The sequence below is a fragment of the Leucopleurus acutus genome, assembly GCF_964270905.1.
Source record: "Leucopleurus acutus genome assembly, chromosome: X".
Lineage (NCBI taxonomy): Eukaryota > Metazoa > Chordata > Mammalia > Artiodactyla > Delphinidae > Leucopleurus > Leucopleurus acutus.
Genome location: NC_139148.1, coordinates 14,851,939 through 14,868,357, shown reverse-complemented (window position 1 = coordinate 14,868,357; position 16,419 = coordinate 14,851,939). Strand labels below are relative to the sequence as shown.

The window sequence follows — 16,419 nt, the reverse complement described above, 5'->3', positions numbered from 1 at the left end:
GGATGCCACAGCTAGAAACAATCTCTCTCACCTCAAAATTATACAAAGTCATTCAGCCACTGACTGCTTTCTACTCCGTTTTACTGCTTTTTATTTACAGGTCTTAATTCTGTTAATAGGTCAGAAGCTTCTTGAAAGTATCCGGATCTGATTTACTACCTTCACTGTTCTTATAGCACCTGGCTCAGTGCTCAATGAATTTCTTTTTCTTTTCTTTCTTTTTTGGCCGCGCCACACGGCATGTGGGATCTTAGTTCCCCTGATCAGGGATCGAACCCGAACCCCCTGCAGTGGAAGTGCGGAGTCTTAATTGCTGGACAGCCAGGGAAGTCCCCAGTGCTCAATGAATTTTAACAGATACACTATTGATTGCCAGTCTGAAGGTACTGTAATTCAGGGACTAATATATTGTTTAATTGAAGCTAAGAATTGGTATTCATAGGATAGAGGTTGTGAAGAATTGGGTATTTAGTTTTCTTAAAAACAGCAATGACATACATGGCCTAGATTGCACTGCTCTTCAAAAATTTGATGACAATTATTATTTTTGGTGGTAGCTGATGGTTGACAATGTGCCTTACAAGATGAATGCACAGCCAGAAGCCTTTATATACAGGCAAAGGTCATGCTTTGATCTACTGTTGCAACCACTCTTTTTAGTAGATCACCGTTTGTCTCCTGGCCACCTGCGGCTAGCCCAAAGCCACTGCTCAAAGAGCTTATTTCCAATGGTCTCCTAGGGGGTTGGCCTAGGGCTATCGCTTCCCATTAGACTACCGGTACATGATTGGAAGCAGGGCTTTTTTGGGTTTTGTTTTTAAAGAACAAGCTAAAGTATTTTTTTGTTGCCTTCTCCTTAAGGCTGCCAAGCCAATGCTAAAATTCCTGGCTGACATGCTTGTGCTCCACCATAACCAGCACATCAGAGCTGGGTTACATCAAATACTACTGCATCTACCCCAGGAGTTGTTAGCAAGGCCCTTTTGTTATTTAATGTTTGCTAAGTCTCTAAGGTAGGGGTGATGAAACTTCATAAATACAGAGGTTGGTGTCTTACATCACAGTCACTGTGTGCTGATGAAGGTAGGCTATGAATGCCTATTGTCACACTTCCAATTAAATATGAAGGTTGATGCTATGGTGGGGCCTCTTACTCCTGCAGCACTTGTTTTCAAATGGCAGGTTGTGACTCATTAGTGGTGACATCAAAGTATTTCATGCCAAAACAGGCACTTATATGAGCAAGAAAGAACAGAAAATGGAGAACCTCACATTAGTAAAATAAGTAATTTTGTGAAACTTTTGCTTCAGTTATATATATGACATTATGTATGAGGATACTGTGTAGGAGGTAAAAAATACTTCTGCTGTGGGATCTCTGTCAAAAAACAAAAATTGAAAAAATGCTGCCTAGAGCTTCTTAAAGGCCATCCATGTGTGTCTTTGTGGTCAGTTTTTCTACTTGGCTGTATTTGGATGGCCAAGAGTCTGGATTTAAAACCTAATGGCCTAATGAAATGCTTTATTTATTTTTTCTTTTGTACATTACTTTTTTTTTGGTGCATTATTTTTTGTTGTTGTTAATCCTTTATTTTAAACTTTCTTGCCCAGGATAGGGTAATTTTAATACTCCATTTGAAATGGTTTGGATGTGTGACCAAAGCCTTCAAGTATGGTATTTCTTCTTGAAAAGCTTTTATTTTCCCAATGAGTTATCCTAAATATAAAACCATTCCCTCTGTACTGTTTACATACCACTTTTCTTTATATTTCTAGCTAACTAGGAAGCAGAGATCGCAGTAACCAATATTAAAACCTTTAACATAGCACTTGCTACTTGTGTGAACCCAGGAAGTATTTACTTCAAGTAAGTTTTATTATTTTAAACTGTTAGTATTTAGAAACAGTGTAAATAGCATGTCTTCTATCCAGTATTTGAAGCCAGATTTCCAGCGTTGACTGTCCCTTAAAACACAAGATGAATTTTCTGATATCATGAGATTTGAAAAGATTCACACGGGAGGAACTAAATGTTTCAAAGCAAAGCATGATGATAATTAAGATATATTTACTGAGATTGAGACTGTAAAATCTGAGGAACACAGTCTAATCAGCTAGATTTCATCTCTTCCATATTCTATTAACAAAAACTAAATATAAAAAGAAAAAGTATATATATACCTTCACTGTCCTTGAATTTCTTGATTGCCACAATTTCATGCGTTTCCTGCAAAGGAAAAGAGGCAGAAGAAAAGTCATTCTCCAGTGTTTTTCAAACTGGGAACCCCAACTGTCTGGGGGTACATTGTGAAACAGAGTAGCAAGAACCCAGAGATTAAAAAATAAATCCTCCTCTTCCCCAGTCCCTCATTTCTCAGTTCCAAAATTCTCTTTCTTACTACCCTGCAGGCATTGTCAGGGAAGGAAAAGGAGAAGGAGGAGGGGCTCGGGACGAAGAGCAGATTTGGCAATAGAATATGGATGAACCAGCAGTGTCAATGTCTTGAGACTACGCAAAAGTGCCAGGATGGCTGACAACAGACTGTCATCTATACTGCCCTCTGAAACCCAGGGACACATTTAATTGGGTTTCTAAGACCAGAGAAAAGGCTTCTATAATGGTAGTTGCTGGTAGCAGAATACCTCTTCCAAGTCTCCTCCCTTCACTTACCTCTTCCTAACAAACCTATCTAGTTGTTCACCAGCTCTTCCCCATTGATAGCCATTTCATATCCAAAGTGAGATAAACATTTGCCACCAAATACCAATCACCAACTTTCCCCTGCCTTTATTTAGCTCTCCTGCACTAGCAGAAGTAGTTGGTGAGAAGAACCCTATTTTAAACTAAAAACATCACAAATCCTTTTTTTTTGGTCTTTTGTGGCTGGAAGACAAGAAAATAAGGGCTGGGAAGGAAATGAAAATGCTAAAGATTAAGTATAACTAGGCTAAATAATTCATGTAAGATATTCTAGTCTATGAAAGGAATAAAAAAGCTTTTGGTAAAGTAATATATAGATTCTTCAAAGGCAACATGTCATATAAAAAGGTCTTCTGAATGATTCAGGCCTGTTCTTTTTTACTCTAAGTGGGTATACTTTCAGATCTGTAAGAGCAAATCTTTTATAAAACTTTGTCCCTGCATCAAAGCAAAGACTTGAAAAACAGACACAATACGAGGCAATAACCAACAGGGTACAAAATCATTAACTTATTAAAAATATATGCTTTTCTCCTAGATTCCTTACAAAAGCAAAGAGAATCAAATAAGTAGGGGGGAAAAAAAGAAATTTTAAAAAAGCTACCATTTCAGTCATTATGCTGTAAGACAAACTCTGAGTTGTAACTATATCTGTAAATCAAACCCTGTTTCTCACCTGCCCGTTGAAAAAAGAAGAAAATACCAGCTTTCATATTTGTGTTACAGGGGAAAAAGTATCTGAAAGTCCTATAGGCTATTGAGGAAAAAGATTCTTATTAAGGTTATTATGTTTTTGTTTTTAAGGGAGGAATAGAATTGTAGAGTACAGAGAGCTTTGGGGATACAATTTATTTGTACATCAGCAGACCTTCTGACTTAAACTCAGCCACCCAGGTACTTTCTGATATTGTAACTGTTTCATTACTGAGAAGGAATAACTGCAAAGTCAAAGTGATGTGGAGGATGATCACCTAGAATATTAGTATAGGTAGTACCAGGTAACTCTGCTACGTATGCTACTCTCCCTTAATACACTGACACTGTTTTCTTACCCTGCTCCTTTACAAATGGCTCTAGCTAGCAATCCACCTGCGGCCTAAGAGAAAGTACAAAGCCCTATCAAGAAACTGCTCACAGCACAGAGAAAGGGGCAACAGGATTGCATCCAGGAAGAGAGGAGGACTGCCCACATTTCAACTGAGTGTTGTTCCAGGTACCATTTCACCCCATATTGCACATTTTTTATTTTTTATTTTTTTATGGTACGCAGGCCTCTCACTGTTGTGGCCTCTTCCCGTTGCGGAGCACAGGCTCCGGACGCACAGGCTCAGCAGCTGTGGCTCACGGGCCCAGCCGCTTCACGGCATGTGGGATCTTCCCGGACCAGGGCACGAACCCGTGTCCCCTGCATCGGCAGGCGGACTCTCAACCACTGCGCCACCAGGGAAGCCCTATTGCACATTTTTTAAATGGCATCCTAAGTGTTAAAACTTTGCCTGATTTTATAAAAGGTCTTGGTCAAAAGGTCTTACGTCAAAACTGTCCACTGATATGACTACATATTTAAATTTATGACTACCATCTTGAAGAAAGATGGTCCACTGATATGACTACATATTTAAATTTATGACTACCATCTTGAAGAAAGAAATTCATCAGATTTTTTTCTCCTGGCATCTCATAAATAGAATTTACAGTATAAAACAGTTGCCCGAAGGGGGGTCAAATAAGATGAAATGTTTATTCTTTTATTTATCCTTTCACCAATACCATGAAAATCCTCTTTCTCCTCAACACTCACACACAGACACATACACACTCAATATGGTTTATACATTTACTTATACAACAAAACCAAACAGACGGAAGTTTTCTACATAAAATCCAATGTTTGGTGGAAAACACATGCAATCGAGGGCAGAAGATGCTGGAAAATATTTAACATTTTACTTTTATTCAAACTACTTATAAAAATAATACAAACTCATATAAAAGAACATAAAGGGGTATAAGAGGAGCATAAAAAGAAATAAAAAACTATATAACCCTTCCTAATAACATCTTGGTATATTTTCTTCCAGTAAATTTTTCTCAAATTAGAAGAATTTGAGAACATATATATTGTGCTGTATGTTGCTTTTATTTCATTTGATATTGTATAAGGAACATCTGACCTGTCATTAAATAATTTTTAAAACCACCATTTTTAATGGATGGTTATTTAACCAGTCTATCAATGAACATACTTCAACATCTGCATCTTCATTTCCATAAAGTAAATTCTGTAACTGATACAACAGGGTTAAAGGGTATGAACGGCAAAGGCTCCTAATACTGCCAAACTGATATCCAAAAATATATCATTTTACAGTTCCCTTCAGCAGCATGAGAACCCACGCTACAACCATAGCCAACACTAAATACAATCATTAAAAAAATCTTTAGACACCAATGAGATCAAAGGTTTGCTTCTATGAACTGGTAAGTGAAATAAGGTGTACTAAGCTTAATGTTTTTCTTACTGATTCATGAATGTGAACTTGTTGACAAATTTTGTTACAAATATTTTCCCCAGATTGTTGTGGACATGGAATTATTTAGGGTGGTGTTGTTATTGTTGCTGAACATAGTTTATTATTATATAGTCAAATTTATTGATACATGCCTTTGGTATTAGGTGCACAACTTTTGTCCTCAGACTCCTTACTTAGCTTGTATATAATTAATATTCATCCACATTTACCTGTCTCGATATTTCAATGATTTAATCTTGTTCCTTAAGTCTTTATTCACTTGTAATTTATTTTAATACGCTATATGGTAAGGGAATCTAAATTTAAATTTCTAAAAACGGAACCAATTTTCCCAATATCTTTTACCATGGATTTTTAGTTCTGTTGCATCTTAGCATCCTTCTATATATACTCTAGATTTTCTTTCAGAGCTTTTTAATCTAGTCTATACTATTGACCTGTTGATTCTTATGCCAGAACCAGTTTAAATGACTGTGACCTTAAACTGTTTAAAATTACTCTGGGGTTACTGACCCTGATACTTCTTATATCACTTTGTTAAATAAATTTATTATTGAGAATAGGTTTTGGCTGCTATATTTAATTTGTAATTACACACACATGAGCTATTATATTTAGTCTCTATTTCTTTTTCTTTGTTGTTATCCTCTTGCTATATTTGACCTCTTTTTTTTTTGGCCGCGTTTTGCAGCATGTTGGATCTTATTTCCCTGGCCAGGGATGGAACCTGTGCCCCCTGTAATGGAAGTGTGGAGTCTTAACCACTGCACTGCCAAGGAAGTCACCTATATTTGACCTTTTTGTTAATGTATAATGTCCTTGTCTCTTGTAACCTTTTAAAAAAAAATTAAAGTCTATTTTGTCTGATAATATATAACATAATCACTTGTTCTCTTTTGGTTACTATTTCTGTGGAATATCTCTTTCCATTCTCCCACTTCAACCTTTTTGTCTCTTTGGATCTAAAGTGAGTCTTTCACAGACAGCATATAGTTGGACCATGTTTATGTTTATTATTTTTAAAATTTTTACTGAAGTATAGTCGATTTACAATGTTGTGTCAATTTCTGCTGTACAGCAAAGTGATTCAGTTTTACATATATACGCTTTTTCATATTCTTTTCCATTATGGTTTATCACAGGATATTGAATATAGTTCCCTGTACTATACGGTAGGACCTTGTTGTTTATCCACCCTATATATAATAGTTTGCATTTGTTAATCCCAAGCTCCCAATCAATCCTTTCCCTACCCCTCTCCCCCTTGGCAACCACATGCCTGTTCTCTATATCTCTGAGTCTGGATCATTTTTAAAAAATTTTTTATTGAAATATAGTTGATTTACACTGCTGTGTTAGTTACAGGTGTATAGTCTTTATTTCTTTACATATTTCCTACCCTGGTTTTTCACATATTTGAGTGTTCAATTTGCATTACGTTTTTGCTCAGCCACTATTTATCTTTGGATGGCTTTCTGAGTAAGTATCCTATTTTCCAGGTCTTTACATATATCTGAAAGTCCTCACACGTGAATGGCAACTTGGAAGGCACAAAATTCTCAGGAAGACAACCTTATGTTCTCCACCATCCTCAGGGTCACTGTAAGGTTGTGTGTCCTGCAAAGCCCTGGAAAGTGCCATTCACATCATAGATGTCTCAGGTTTGTATGTTTATTAAAGCAACTTTCCAGTAGTTAGGAGTAAAGTGTCTTGTTGTAACAAAATCCATACACTAAGATACTTTTCCAAGAAGAAGAAAATGAAGGGAATTCCCTAGCAGTCCAGTGGTTAGGACTCCGCACTTTCACTGCTGAGGGCCCAGGTTCAGTCCCTGGTCAGGGAACTAAGACCCCACAAGCCGCATGGCTTGGCCAAACAAAAAAGAAAATGAAAGATCTTAAAAGAAGAATTGCCGTTTTCTAATCCACATAAGGCTCCAAATGGGCTAGCGATACCCTGATAGTCTTCTGGTATTTGTGTTGTAGAAAAGAACTCCGAGGTCAATTTGGTTTTTGTTCGGATGTAGATAACTTCTTTTTTTCTGCCTAGATGCTGTTATGCTGTTAGGACTTTTCCTTTTCCTTGGAATGGAAATTTTAAATTATCAGAATATATCTAGGGGTTTTCTTCTAGCAACCTTAAATGTTGTTTCTACTCCTATTTTTCTAATAGTTTCCACTAGAAATCTTGTAACTTTTAGGTTGAACTTTTCATAATTGCTTTATATGTTTTGTTCACTAATGCATCACAAATGCCTAGAATGGCAGGCGCATAGCAGGTGTTCAATAAATGTTCTTTTACTTCTTTCATTTTAGGTTTCTTCATCTTCTTTCCTTATCTCAGCCGACTTCTGCAATTTTTGCCTTCTTTCAGCTTGTTATCACTATAGAGGTCATATCCTCCTGGCTTTCCTTCAGGAGACAATTTCATCTGCTTGTTACAAAAAAAAATTTTTTAGAACTATGTGCAGCTCTTAAATCTGCAGAGCAGTGAAAGACATGGGTATCACCCCGACTCCCACTTTTAACTCATCCTCACTAAGATAGGAAGAGATCCACCACGCTTGGTGTCTGGCAGCAAAACAGGTAGTTGGGGTTTTTAGCAACCTCAATTTCAAAGGCAGATTGATGCACCAGAGCCCAATTTCAAAACCTGAATCATTAGCAAACATCTTTCTCGTTGGGTTGGCTGGTCTGAGGCTGGGCCGCCTGTGGGCAACGGTCCAAGTCTTTTCCTATTCCCTTTGGACAGTTTGCCCTATTCTGGTTCAGAAAGTAGAACAGATAGCATGTATTGTTCAATCTATCCCCCTGGACTTTGCCAATGATCCTCAATGTTCAGTTTCTTAGCTTACAGAACTTTTATGAGCTTTTGGTTTTGCTTTTAAATAAATTCATGCCACCACCCTGAGATGCTACATGTAATATAGGTGTAGACAAAGGACAAATATATGAAAAATAACTCCAAAGAACTGTGTTTAAATTCAATTTATTCACAAAAGCACACCATTGCCCCCACAATGTCTGCAAGAGAATGTCACCAGCTGTAGTTAACAAGATAGGTGTAAACTGCTTACTTGTTTAAACAATGAGTTACTTAAGAACTCACATTTTGGGTTGGGCGGCGGCGTAAAAAAAAAAAAAAAAGAGCTCACATTTTAAATAACAAACTAAGGATGTAATAAAAAATATAAGTAAACACTAATGATAATTCCATGTCTCACCCTTAATTTTGCCTCAAAATAGGAATTATATTACTTTGGAATGCAGAAAGACAGAGGTTCCTGAATTGTACTACTACCTTCATGAGTGAATAAGCTATATCAAGGCATTTAACATTTCCCAGAATAAATTTCTACAACTGAAAAAAAAATTAGAAAGAGAATGAAAAATAAATTTTGTGAATAGTAACAAACAGAAAAATACCTCTAGGGCTTATATTTCTTTCTTTAATTTATTTTATTTCTTTTTTAAATTTAATTTAATTTTATTATTATTTTTTGCAGTACGTGGGCCTCTCACTGTTGTAGCCTCTCCCATTGCAGAGCACAGGCTCTGGACACGCAGGCTCAGCGGCCACGGCTCATGGGCCCAGCCGCTCCGCGGCATGTGGGATCTTCTCGGACAGGGGCACAAACCCGTGTCCCCTGCATCGGCAGGCAGACTCTCAACCACTGCGCCACCAGGGAAACCCTTGAATTTTATTTATTTTTTTATACAGCAGGTTCTTACGAGTCATCAATTTTATACACATCAGTGTATACATGTCAATCGTAATCGCCCAATTCATCACACACACACCCCCGCCCCCTGCCACTTTCCCCCCTTGGTGTCCACACGTTTGTACTCTACATTGGTGTCTCAATTTCTGCCCTGCAAACCGGTTCATCTGTACCATTTTTCTAGGTTCCACATATATGCGTTAATATATGATATTTCTTTTTCTTTTTCTGACTTACTTCACTCTGTATGACAGTCTCTAGATCCATCCATGTCTCAACAAACGACCCAATTCCATTCCTTTTTATGGCTGAGTAATATTCCATTGTATACATGTACCACATCTTCTTTATCCATTCATCTGTCAATGGATATTTAGGTTGCTTCCATGACCTGGTTATTGTAAATAGTGCTGCAATGAACATTGGGGTGCGTGCGTCTTTTTGAATTATGGTTTTCTCTGGTTATACGCCCAGTAGTGGGATTGCTGGATCATATGGTAATTCTATTCTTAGTTTTTTAAGGGACCTCCATACTGTTCTCCATAGTGGTTGAGCAGCTTTTCAAGTGCTTCTTGGCCATCTATATGTCTTCTTTGGACAAATGTCTATTTAGGTCTTCTGCCCATTTTTGGATTGGGCTGTTTGTTTTTTTAATATTGAGATGCATGAGCTGTTTATATATTTTGGAGAATAATCCTTTGTCCGTTGATTCGTTTGCAAATATTTTCTCCCATTCTGAGGGTTGTCTTTTCGTCTTATTTATGGTTTCCTTTGCTGTGCAAAAGCTTTGAAGTCTCATTAGGCCCCACCTGTTTATTTTTGTTTTTATTTCCATTACTCTAGGAGGTAGATCAAAAAAGATCTTGCTGTGATTTATGTCAAAGAGTGTTCTTCCTATGTTTTCCTCTAAAAGTTGTATAGTGTCTGGTCTTATATTTAGGTCTCGAATCCATTTTGAGCTTATTTTTCTGTATGGTGTCAGGGAGTGTTCTAATTTCATTCTTTTACATGCAGCTGTCCAGTTTTCTCAGCACCACTTATTGAAGAGACTGTCTTTTCTCCACTGTATATCCGTGCCTCCTTTGTCATAGATTAGTTGACCGTAGGTGCGTGGGTTTATATCTGGGCTTTCTATCTTGTTCCATTGATCTATACTCCTGTTTTTGTGCCAGTACCATATTGTCTTCATTACTGTAGCTTTGAAGTATAGTCTGAAGTCTGATTCCTCCAGCTCAGCACTTTTCCCCTCAAGACTGCTTTGGCTATTCGGGGTCTTCTGTGTCTCCATACAAATTTTAAGGTTTTTTGTTCTAGTTCTGTAAAAAATGCCATTGGTAATTTGATAGGGATTGCATTGAATCTGTAGATTGCTTTAGGTAGTACAGTCATTTTCACAATATTGATTCTTCCAATCCAAGAACATGGTGTATCTCTCCATCTGTTGGTATCATCTTTAATTTCTTTCATCAGTGTCTTATAGTTTTCTGCATATAAGTCTTTTGTCTCCCTAGGTAGGTTTATTCCTAGGCATTTTATTCTTTTTGTTGCAATGGTAAATGGGAGTGCTTCCTTAATTTCTCTTTCAGATTTTTCATCATTAGCATATAGGAATGCAAGAGATTTCTGTGTGTTAATTTTGTAACCTGCAACTTTACCAAATTCATTAATTAGCTCTACTAGTTTTCTGGTGGCATCTTTAGGATTCTCTATGTATAGTAACAAGTCATCTGCAGACAGTGACAGTTTTACTTCTTCTTTTCCAATTTGTATTCCTTTTATTTCTTTTCCTTCTCTGATTGCCGTGGCTAGGACTTCCAAAACTACGTTGAATAACCGTGGTGAGAGTGGACATCCTTGTCTTGTTCCTGATCTTAGAGGAAATGCTTTCAGTTTTTCACCATTGAGAATGATGTTTGCTGAGGGTTTGTCATATATGGCCTTTATTATGTTGAGGTAGGTTCCCTCTATGCCCACTTTCTGGAGAGTTTTTTGTTTTGTTTTGTTTTGGGTTTTTTTGCGATACGTGGGCCTCTCACTGCTGTGGCCTCTCCCGTTGCGGAGCACAGGCTCCAGACGCGCAGGCTCAGTGGCCATGGCTCACGGGCCCAGCCGCTCCGTGGCATGTGGGATCTTCCCAGACCGGGGCACGAACCCGTGTCCCCTGCATCGGCAGGCAGACTCTCAACCACTGCACCACCAGGGAAGCCCTCTGGAGAGTTGTTATCATAAATTGGTGTTAAATTTTGTCAAAAGCTTTTTCTGCATCTACTGAGATGATCATATGGTTTTTATTCTTCAATTTGTTAATATGGTGTATCACATTGATTGATTTGCGTATATTGAAGAATCCTTGCATCCCTGAGATAAATCCCACCTGATCATGGTGTATGATCCTTTTAATGTGTTGTTGGATTCTGTTTGCTAGTATTTTGTTGAGGATTTTTGCATCTATATTCATCAGTGATATTGGTCTGTAATTTTCTTTTTTTGTAGTATCTTTGTCTGGTTTTGGTATCAGGGTGATGGTGGCCTCATAGAATGAGTTTGGGAGTGTTCCTTTCTCTGCAATTTTTGGGAAGAGTTTGAGAAGGATGGGTGTTAGCTCTTCTCTAAATGTTTGATAGAATTCACCTGTGAAGCCATCTGGGCCTGGACTTTTGCTTGTTGGAAGATCTTTAATCACAGTTTCAGTTTCATTACTTGTGATATTCTATTTCTTCCTGGTTCAGTCTTGGAATGTTATACGTTTTTTAAGAATTTGTCCATTTCTTCCAGGTTGTCCATTTTATTGGCATAGAGTTGCTTGTAGTAGTCTCTTAGGATGCTTTGTATTTCTGCAGTGTCTGTTGTAACTTCTCCTTTTTCATTTCTAATTTTATAGATTGGAGTCCTCTCCCTCTTTTTCTTGATGAGTCTGGCTATCGGTTTATCAATTTTGTTTACCTTCTCAAAGAACCAGCTTTTAGTTTTATTGATCCTTGCTATTGTTCTATTGTTTTCTTTGTTTCTATTTCATTTATTTCCGCTCTGATCTTTGTATCTTTTCTTCTGCTAAGTTTGTATTTTGTTTGTTCTTCTTTCTCTAGTTCCTTTAGGTGGAAGGTTAGATTGTTTGAGATTTTTCTTGTTTCTTGAGGTAGGCTTGTATAGCTATAAACTTCCTTCTTAGAACTGCTTTTGCTGCATCCCATAGGTTTTGGATCGTCATGTTTTCATTGTCATTTGTTTCTAGGTATGTTTTTATTTCCTCTTTGATTTCTTCAGTGATCTCTTGGTTATTTAGTCACGTATTGTTTAGCCTCCATGTGTTTGTGGTTTTTACGTTTTTTGCCCTGTAATTCATTTCTAATCTCATAGCATTGTGGTCAGAAAAGATGCTTGATATGATTTCAATTTTCTTAAATTTACTGAGGCTTGATTTGTGACCCAAGATGTGATCCATCCTGGAGAATGTTCCATGCGCACTTGAGAAGAAAGTGTAATCTGCTGTTTTTGGATGGAATGTCCTATAAATATCAATTAAATCTATCTGGTCTATTGTTTCATTTAAAGCTTCTGTTTCCTTATTTATTTTCACTTTGGATGATCTGCCCATTGGTGTAAGTGAGGTGTTAAAGTCCCCCACTATTATTGTGTTACTGTCCATTTCCTCTTTTATAGCTGTTACCAGTTGCCTTATGTATTGAGGTGCTCCTATGTTGTGTGTGTATATATTTATAATTGTTGTATCTTCTTCTTGGATTGATCCCTTGATCATTATGTAGTGTCCTTCCTTGTCTCTTGTAACATTCTTTATTTTAACGTCTATTTTACCTGATATGAGTATTGCTACTGCAACTTTCTTTTGATTTCCATTTGCATGGAATATCTTTTTCCATCCCCTCACTTTCAGTCTGTATGTGTCCCTAGGTCTGAAGTGGGTCTCTTGTAGACAGCATATATATGGGTCTTGTTTTTGTATCCATTCAGCAAGCCTGTGTCTTTTGGTTGGAGCATTTAATCCATTCACTTTTAAGGTAATTATCGATATGTATGTTCCTATGACCATTTTCTTAATTGTTTGGGTTTGTTTTTGTAGGTCCTTTTCTTCTCTTGTGTTTTCCACTTAGAGAAGTTCCTTTAGCATCTGTTGTAGAGCTGGTTTGGTGGTGCTGAATTCTCTTAGCTTTTGCTTGTCTGTAAAGCTTTTGATTTCTCCATCGAATCTGAATGAGATCCTTGCCGGGTAGAGCAATCTTGGCTGTAGGTTCTTCCCTTTCATCACTTTAAATATATCATGCCACTCCCTTCTGGCTTGTAGAGTTTCTGCTGAGAAATCAGCTGTTAACCTTATGCGAGTTCCCTAGTATGTTATTTGTCATTTTTCCCTTGCTGCTTTCAATAATTTTTCTTTGTCTTTAATTTTTGTCAAAAAATTACTGTGTTTTATATTTCTTCCAGTATTCTCAAGATCCTCCACCTCATAAAAACCATGCCTCAATCAGTGAACAACCATACTGAACACAGAGACTTGTAACCAAAACTCATTCCTGCTACTGACTGTCTAAAGTTCCTCAGTCATTGCTTTATTCCCAGAATCAATTGTCCCTTCTTAAGATGTTGGCAAAGCAACCGATTGGTATTAACAATCATAAGAGTTACTAAGTTATTTTAAATGCAGTTACATAACTTGATTTAATTATGCTTTGGAACAGTGAATTCTCTAAACCAATCATACACTGTTGTAAGGAAGTAGCAGGAGTCACTGTTTTAAATTTTTGCTCTGTAATTTAAAATATCCAACATGCATTATGAAACAGAACAGAAGAAAATACTGATTTTATTTTACTCTCCTATTCATGGATTAAAACATTCCAAAGGTTATGCTCTACAATTCATTTTCTAATTATTCTCTGAGGAAGCCCTTCCTTGGGAGAAATTCTTTATTTTTTCATCTAGATAGCAGGAAGACAACTTGACAACTAAAGTATTTTAAAATATTTCATTTGGTTTGCAAATATCACACTAAGTGTTTTCAAACACTGACGTGCTCATTCAGCAGAAGCAAAATCCTACAAACATAAATATTATCACCTTATAGACAGATATGGTAACTGGAAAAGAATGCATTATTTTAGGTTATTATTTTTCAGTACTTTTGTGCCAGGGTCTGTGCTTCCCATGTAGTATTTCATTTAATCTTCAAATCAATACTCTGAAGAGAATCTTATCATCATGTTCATTTTACAGATGAGAATGTACTGAATTTTAAAGAAGTTCCATAATTTGCCCCAAGATCATACAACTAAGAAGTAATAGGGCTAAATATTTAAACTCGGGAAGATTGATTCTGGAGGCCATTTCTCAACCATGGCAATGCTATTCACTGTTGCAAGCCATGTATGTAAGTTCTATTGTTGAAAAGGATATATTCTGAAACACACACACACACACACACACACTCTCACTCCTGGGGAGGGGGAGGCATGATTATTTCTCTTCTGTGTTTTCTCAAAAGTACATGTTAGCACCAACAAAACATTTCAAATAGTTTTCTAATGTCTGTTATATTTATACAACTAAAAGAATGTGCAAATATTTCATTGTTTCCACCTTTATCTATATTCCAACTTGTATTTCACAGAATTTTCTCAACTTAAGACAAATTGTTTAAATTATTTTTACATTATGAGCAAAATTATAAAATGGGAGTAAATTCAAGCACGGAATACATTCCACGGCAGGTAGATACAATGGAGCTAATAGAAATACAAAACATTATCCAGGATATGCAATGATAAAAACCAGACTGTTTCCTAAGAAATCCTTTAAATATCTTTCCTTGACTTGTATTATTTATTACTTGTAAACTACCATAGTCTGCCAATACTAAAAGTTAGATTAACTACTAAATTTTAGTACTGCAGACTTAATCAGGAAAGATTAATACCCAGGGGAGCATTTCAGTCAGTCAGCTAAGAACTATCTATTGGGCCCCTGCCTTATGTGAGGCTTTTTATTTGACATCCTAGGTTTAACATGAGTGAGTAAATAAAGCATCTCATACATACAGAAGCTTACATCCTGGTGTGTAATAATGCATGACAGTAAGTAAAAATTTATGACAAAAGTTAAAAGGTACGATGAATGTTATATGATATGCTATGGAAGTTTAAAAGAGACTGATCATGTTAATATAAAGAAAAAACTGCATACCCCTTTGAGATTTAAGTTTATAATATGTTGGTTTATTTGCTTCTGATCTCTCTCTATCTGAAATGTGAAATATCATAAATATGTCTTCGTTCATTGCCATTCCTTCTCTCCCCAGAGGTAACTTTCACTCTGAAGTTGGTATGTACTGTTCCCATGCACATTTTTATTACTAGCGATGAATTTACCCATAAGCAAATTTACTACTATTTTGTACATTAAAAATCATATAACTGGCATGTTATTGTACACATCTTTTTGCAACAGTTTTTTTTTTTAAGTACAACATGGTATATCTGAGATTTAAACATAAATCTAGTCAACTGGGGATAATTGTGGCCCCCAGGGGACATGTGGCAATGTCTGGAGACACTTTTGGTTGTCACTATGGGGTGTGGGGGGTACTTACATCTAGTGGGTAAAGGCTACGGATACTGCTGAACACCCTACAGTGCACAGGACAGTCCCCACCACAAAGAATTACCTGGCCCCAAATGTCGAAAGTGCTGATATTGAGAAACCCTGCTCTAGATTATTCATTTTAATGGTTTTGTAGTAGTCCACTATAAACACTCCCTCTTAAAAGAGACACTGACCATTTGTTGAGATCAGGTAAAGCTTTGGAAAAGACTAATACACTGTGAAAAGAAATTTTAGTTGAAAACGGAATGATTAAAAGATTAATTCTTCAAAAATTATTAAAGCTATTAATCATGGCACTAAAATGTCTACATTCATCTCATTTTCATAAAACAACAATTACTTTTATAATAACTTTTGCAATATGGCTCCATTAGAGCATTATATAGTGAAATACCAAAAGATAAATTAAAACATATTCTTTTTTGTTGTTAAAAACTCTCACATTTTAAAAAGCATTATAAAGAAAACTCCCAATGAATTTACTTCATGCTCTGACTCTAAAAAGAGTATAGTCTTATGAAAATAGTACTACATCATCAAGAACATGAGAGAGCATGCAGCTAAGAAAGATGTGGGAAGTGGGATCTTACAAAGAGTCTTCTATAAAACAACTGCCTTCAAGCCAAGTCAGTAATAAAATTCCTACATAACAAAATCTATTTTCTCCTTTGTTTCCAATAAAACATCAAATCCCTTCTACCAAAGAGAAAAACAAACACTGTATGCTAACGCACATATATGGAATCTTAAAAAACAGTACTGATGAACCTAGTGGCAGGGCAGGAATAAAGACTCAGATGTAGAGAACGGACTTGAGGACACAGGGTGGGAAGGGGAAGCTGGGACGA

At 36.6% G+C, this 16,419-nt stretch overlaps 1 protein-coding gene across 1 annotated transcript in view; it reads right to left on the bottom strand.

Moving 5' to 3' along the window:
• CDKL5 (cyclin dependent kinase like 5) overlaps positions 1 to 16,419 on the bottom strand; it is a gene marked incomplete at its 3' end in the record, with an annotated part of 182,957 nt that overhangs the window by 69,162 nt on the left and 97,376 nt on the right. Inside the window, exon 4 of the mRNA XM_082864224.1 lies at positions 2,182 to 2,227. Within this exon, the coding sequence (XP_082720350.1) occupies positions 2,182 to 2,227 (46 nt within the window). The remainder of the gene's footprint in view (positions 1 to 2,181; positions 2,228 to 16,419) is intronic.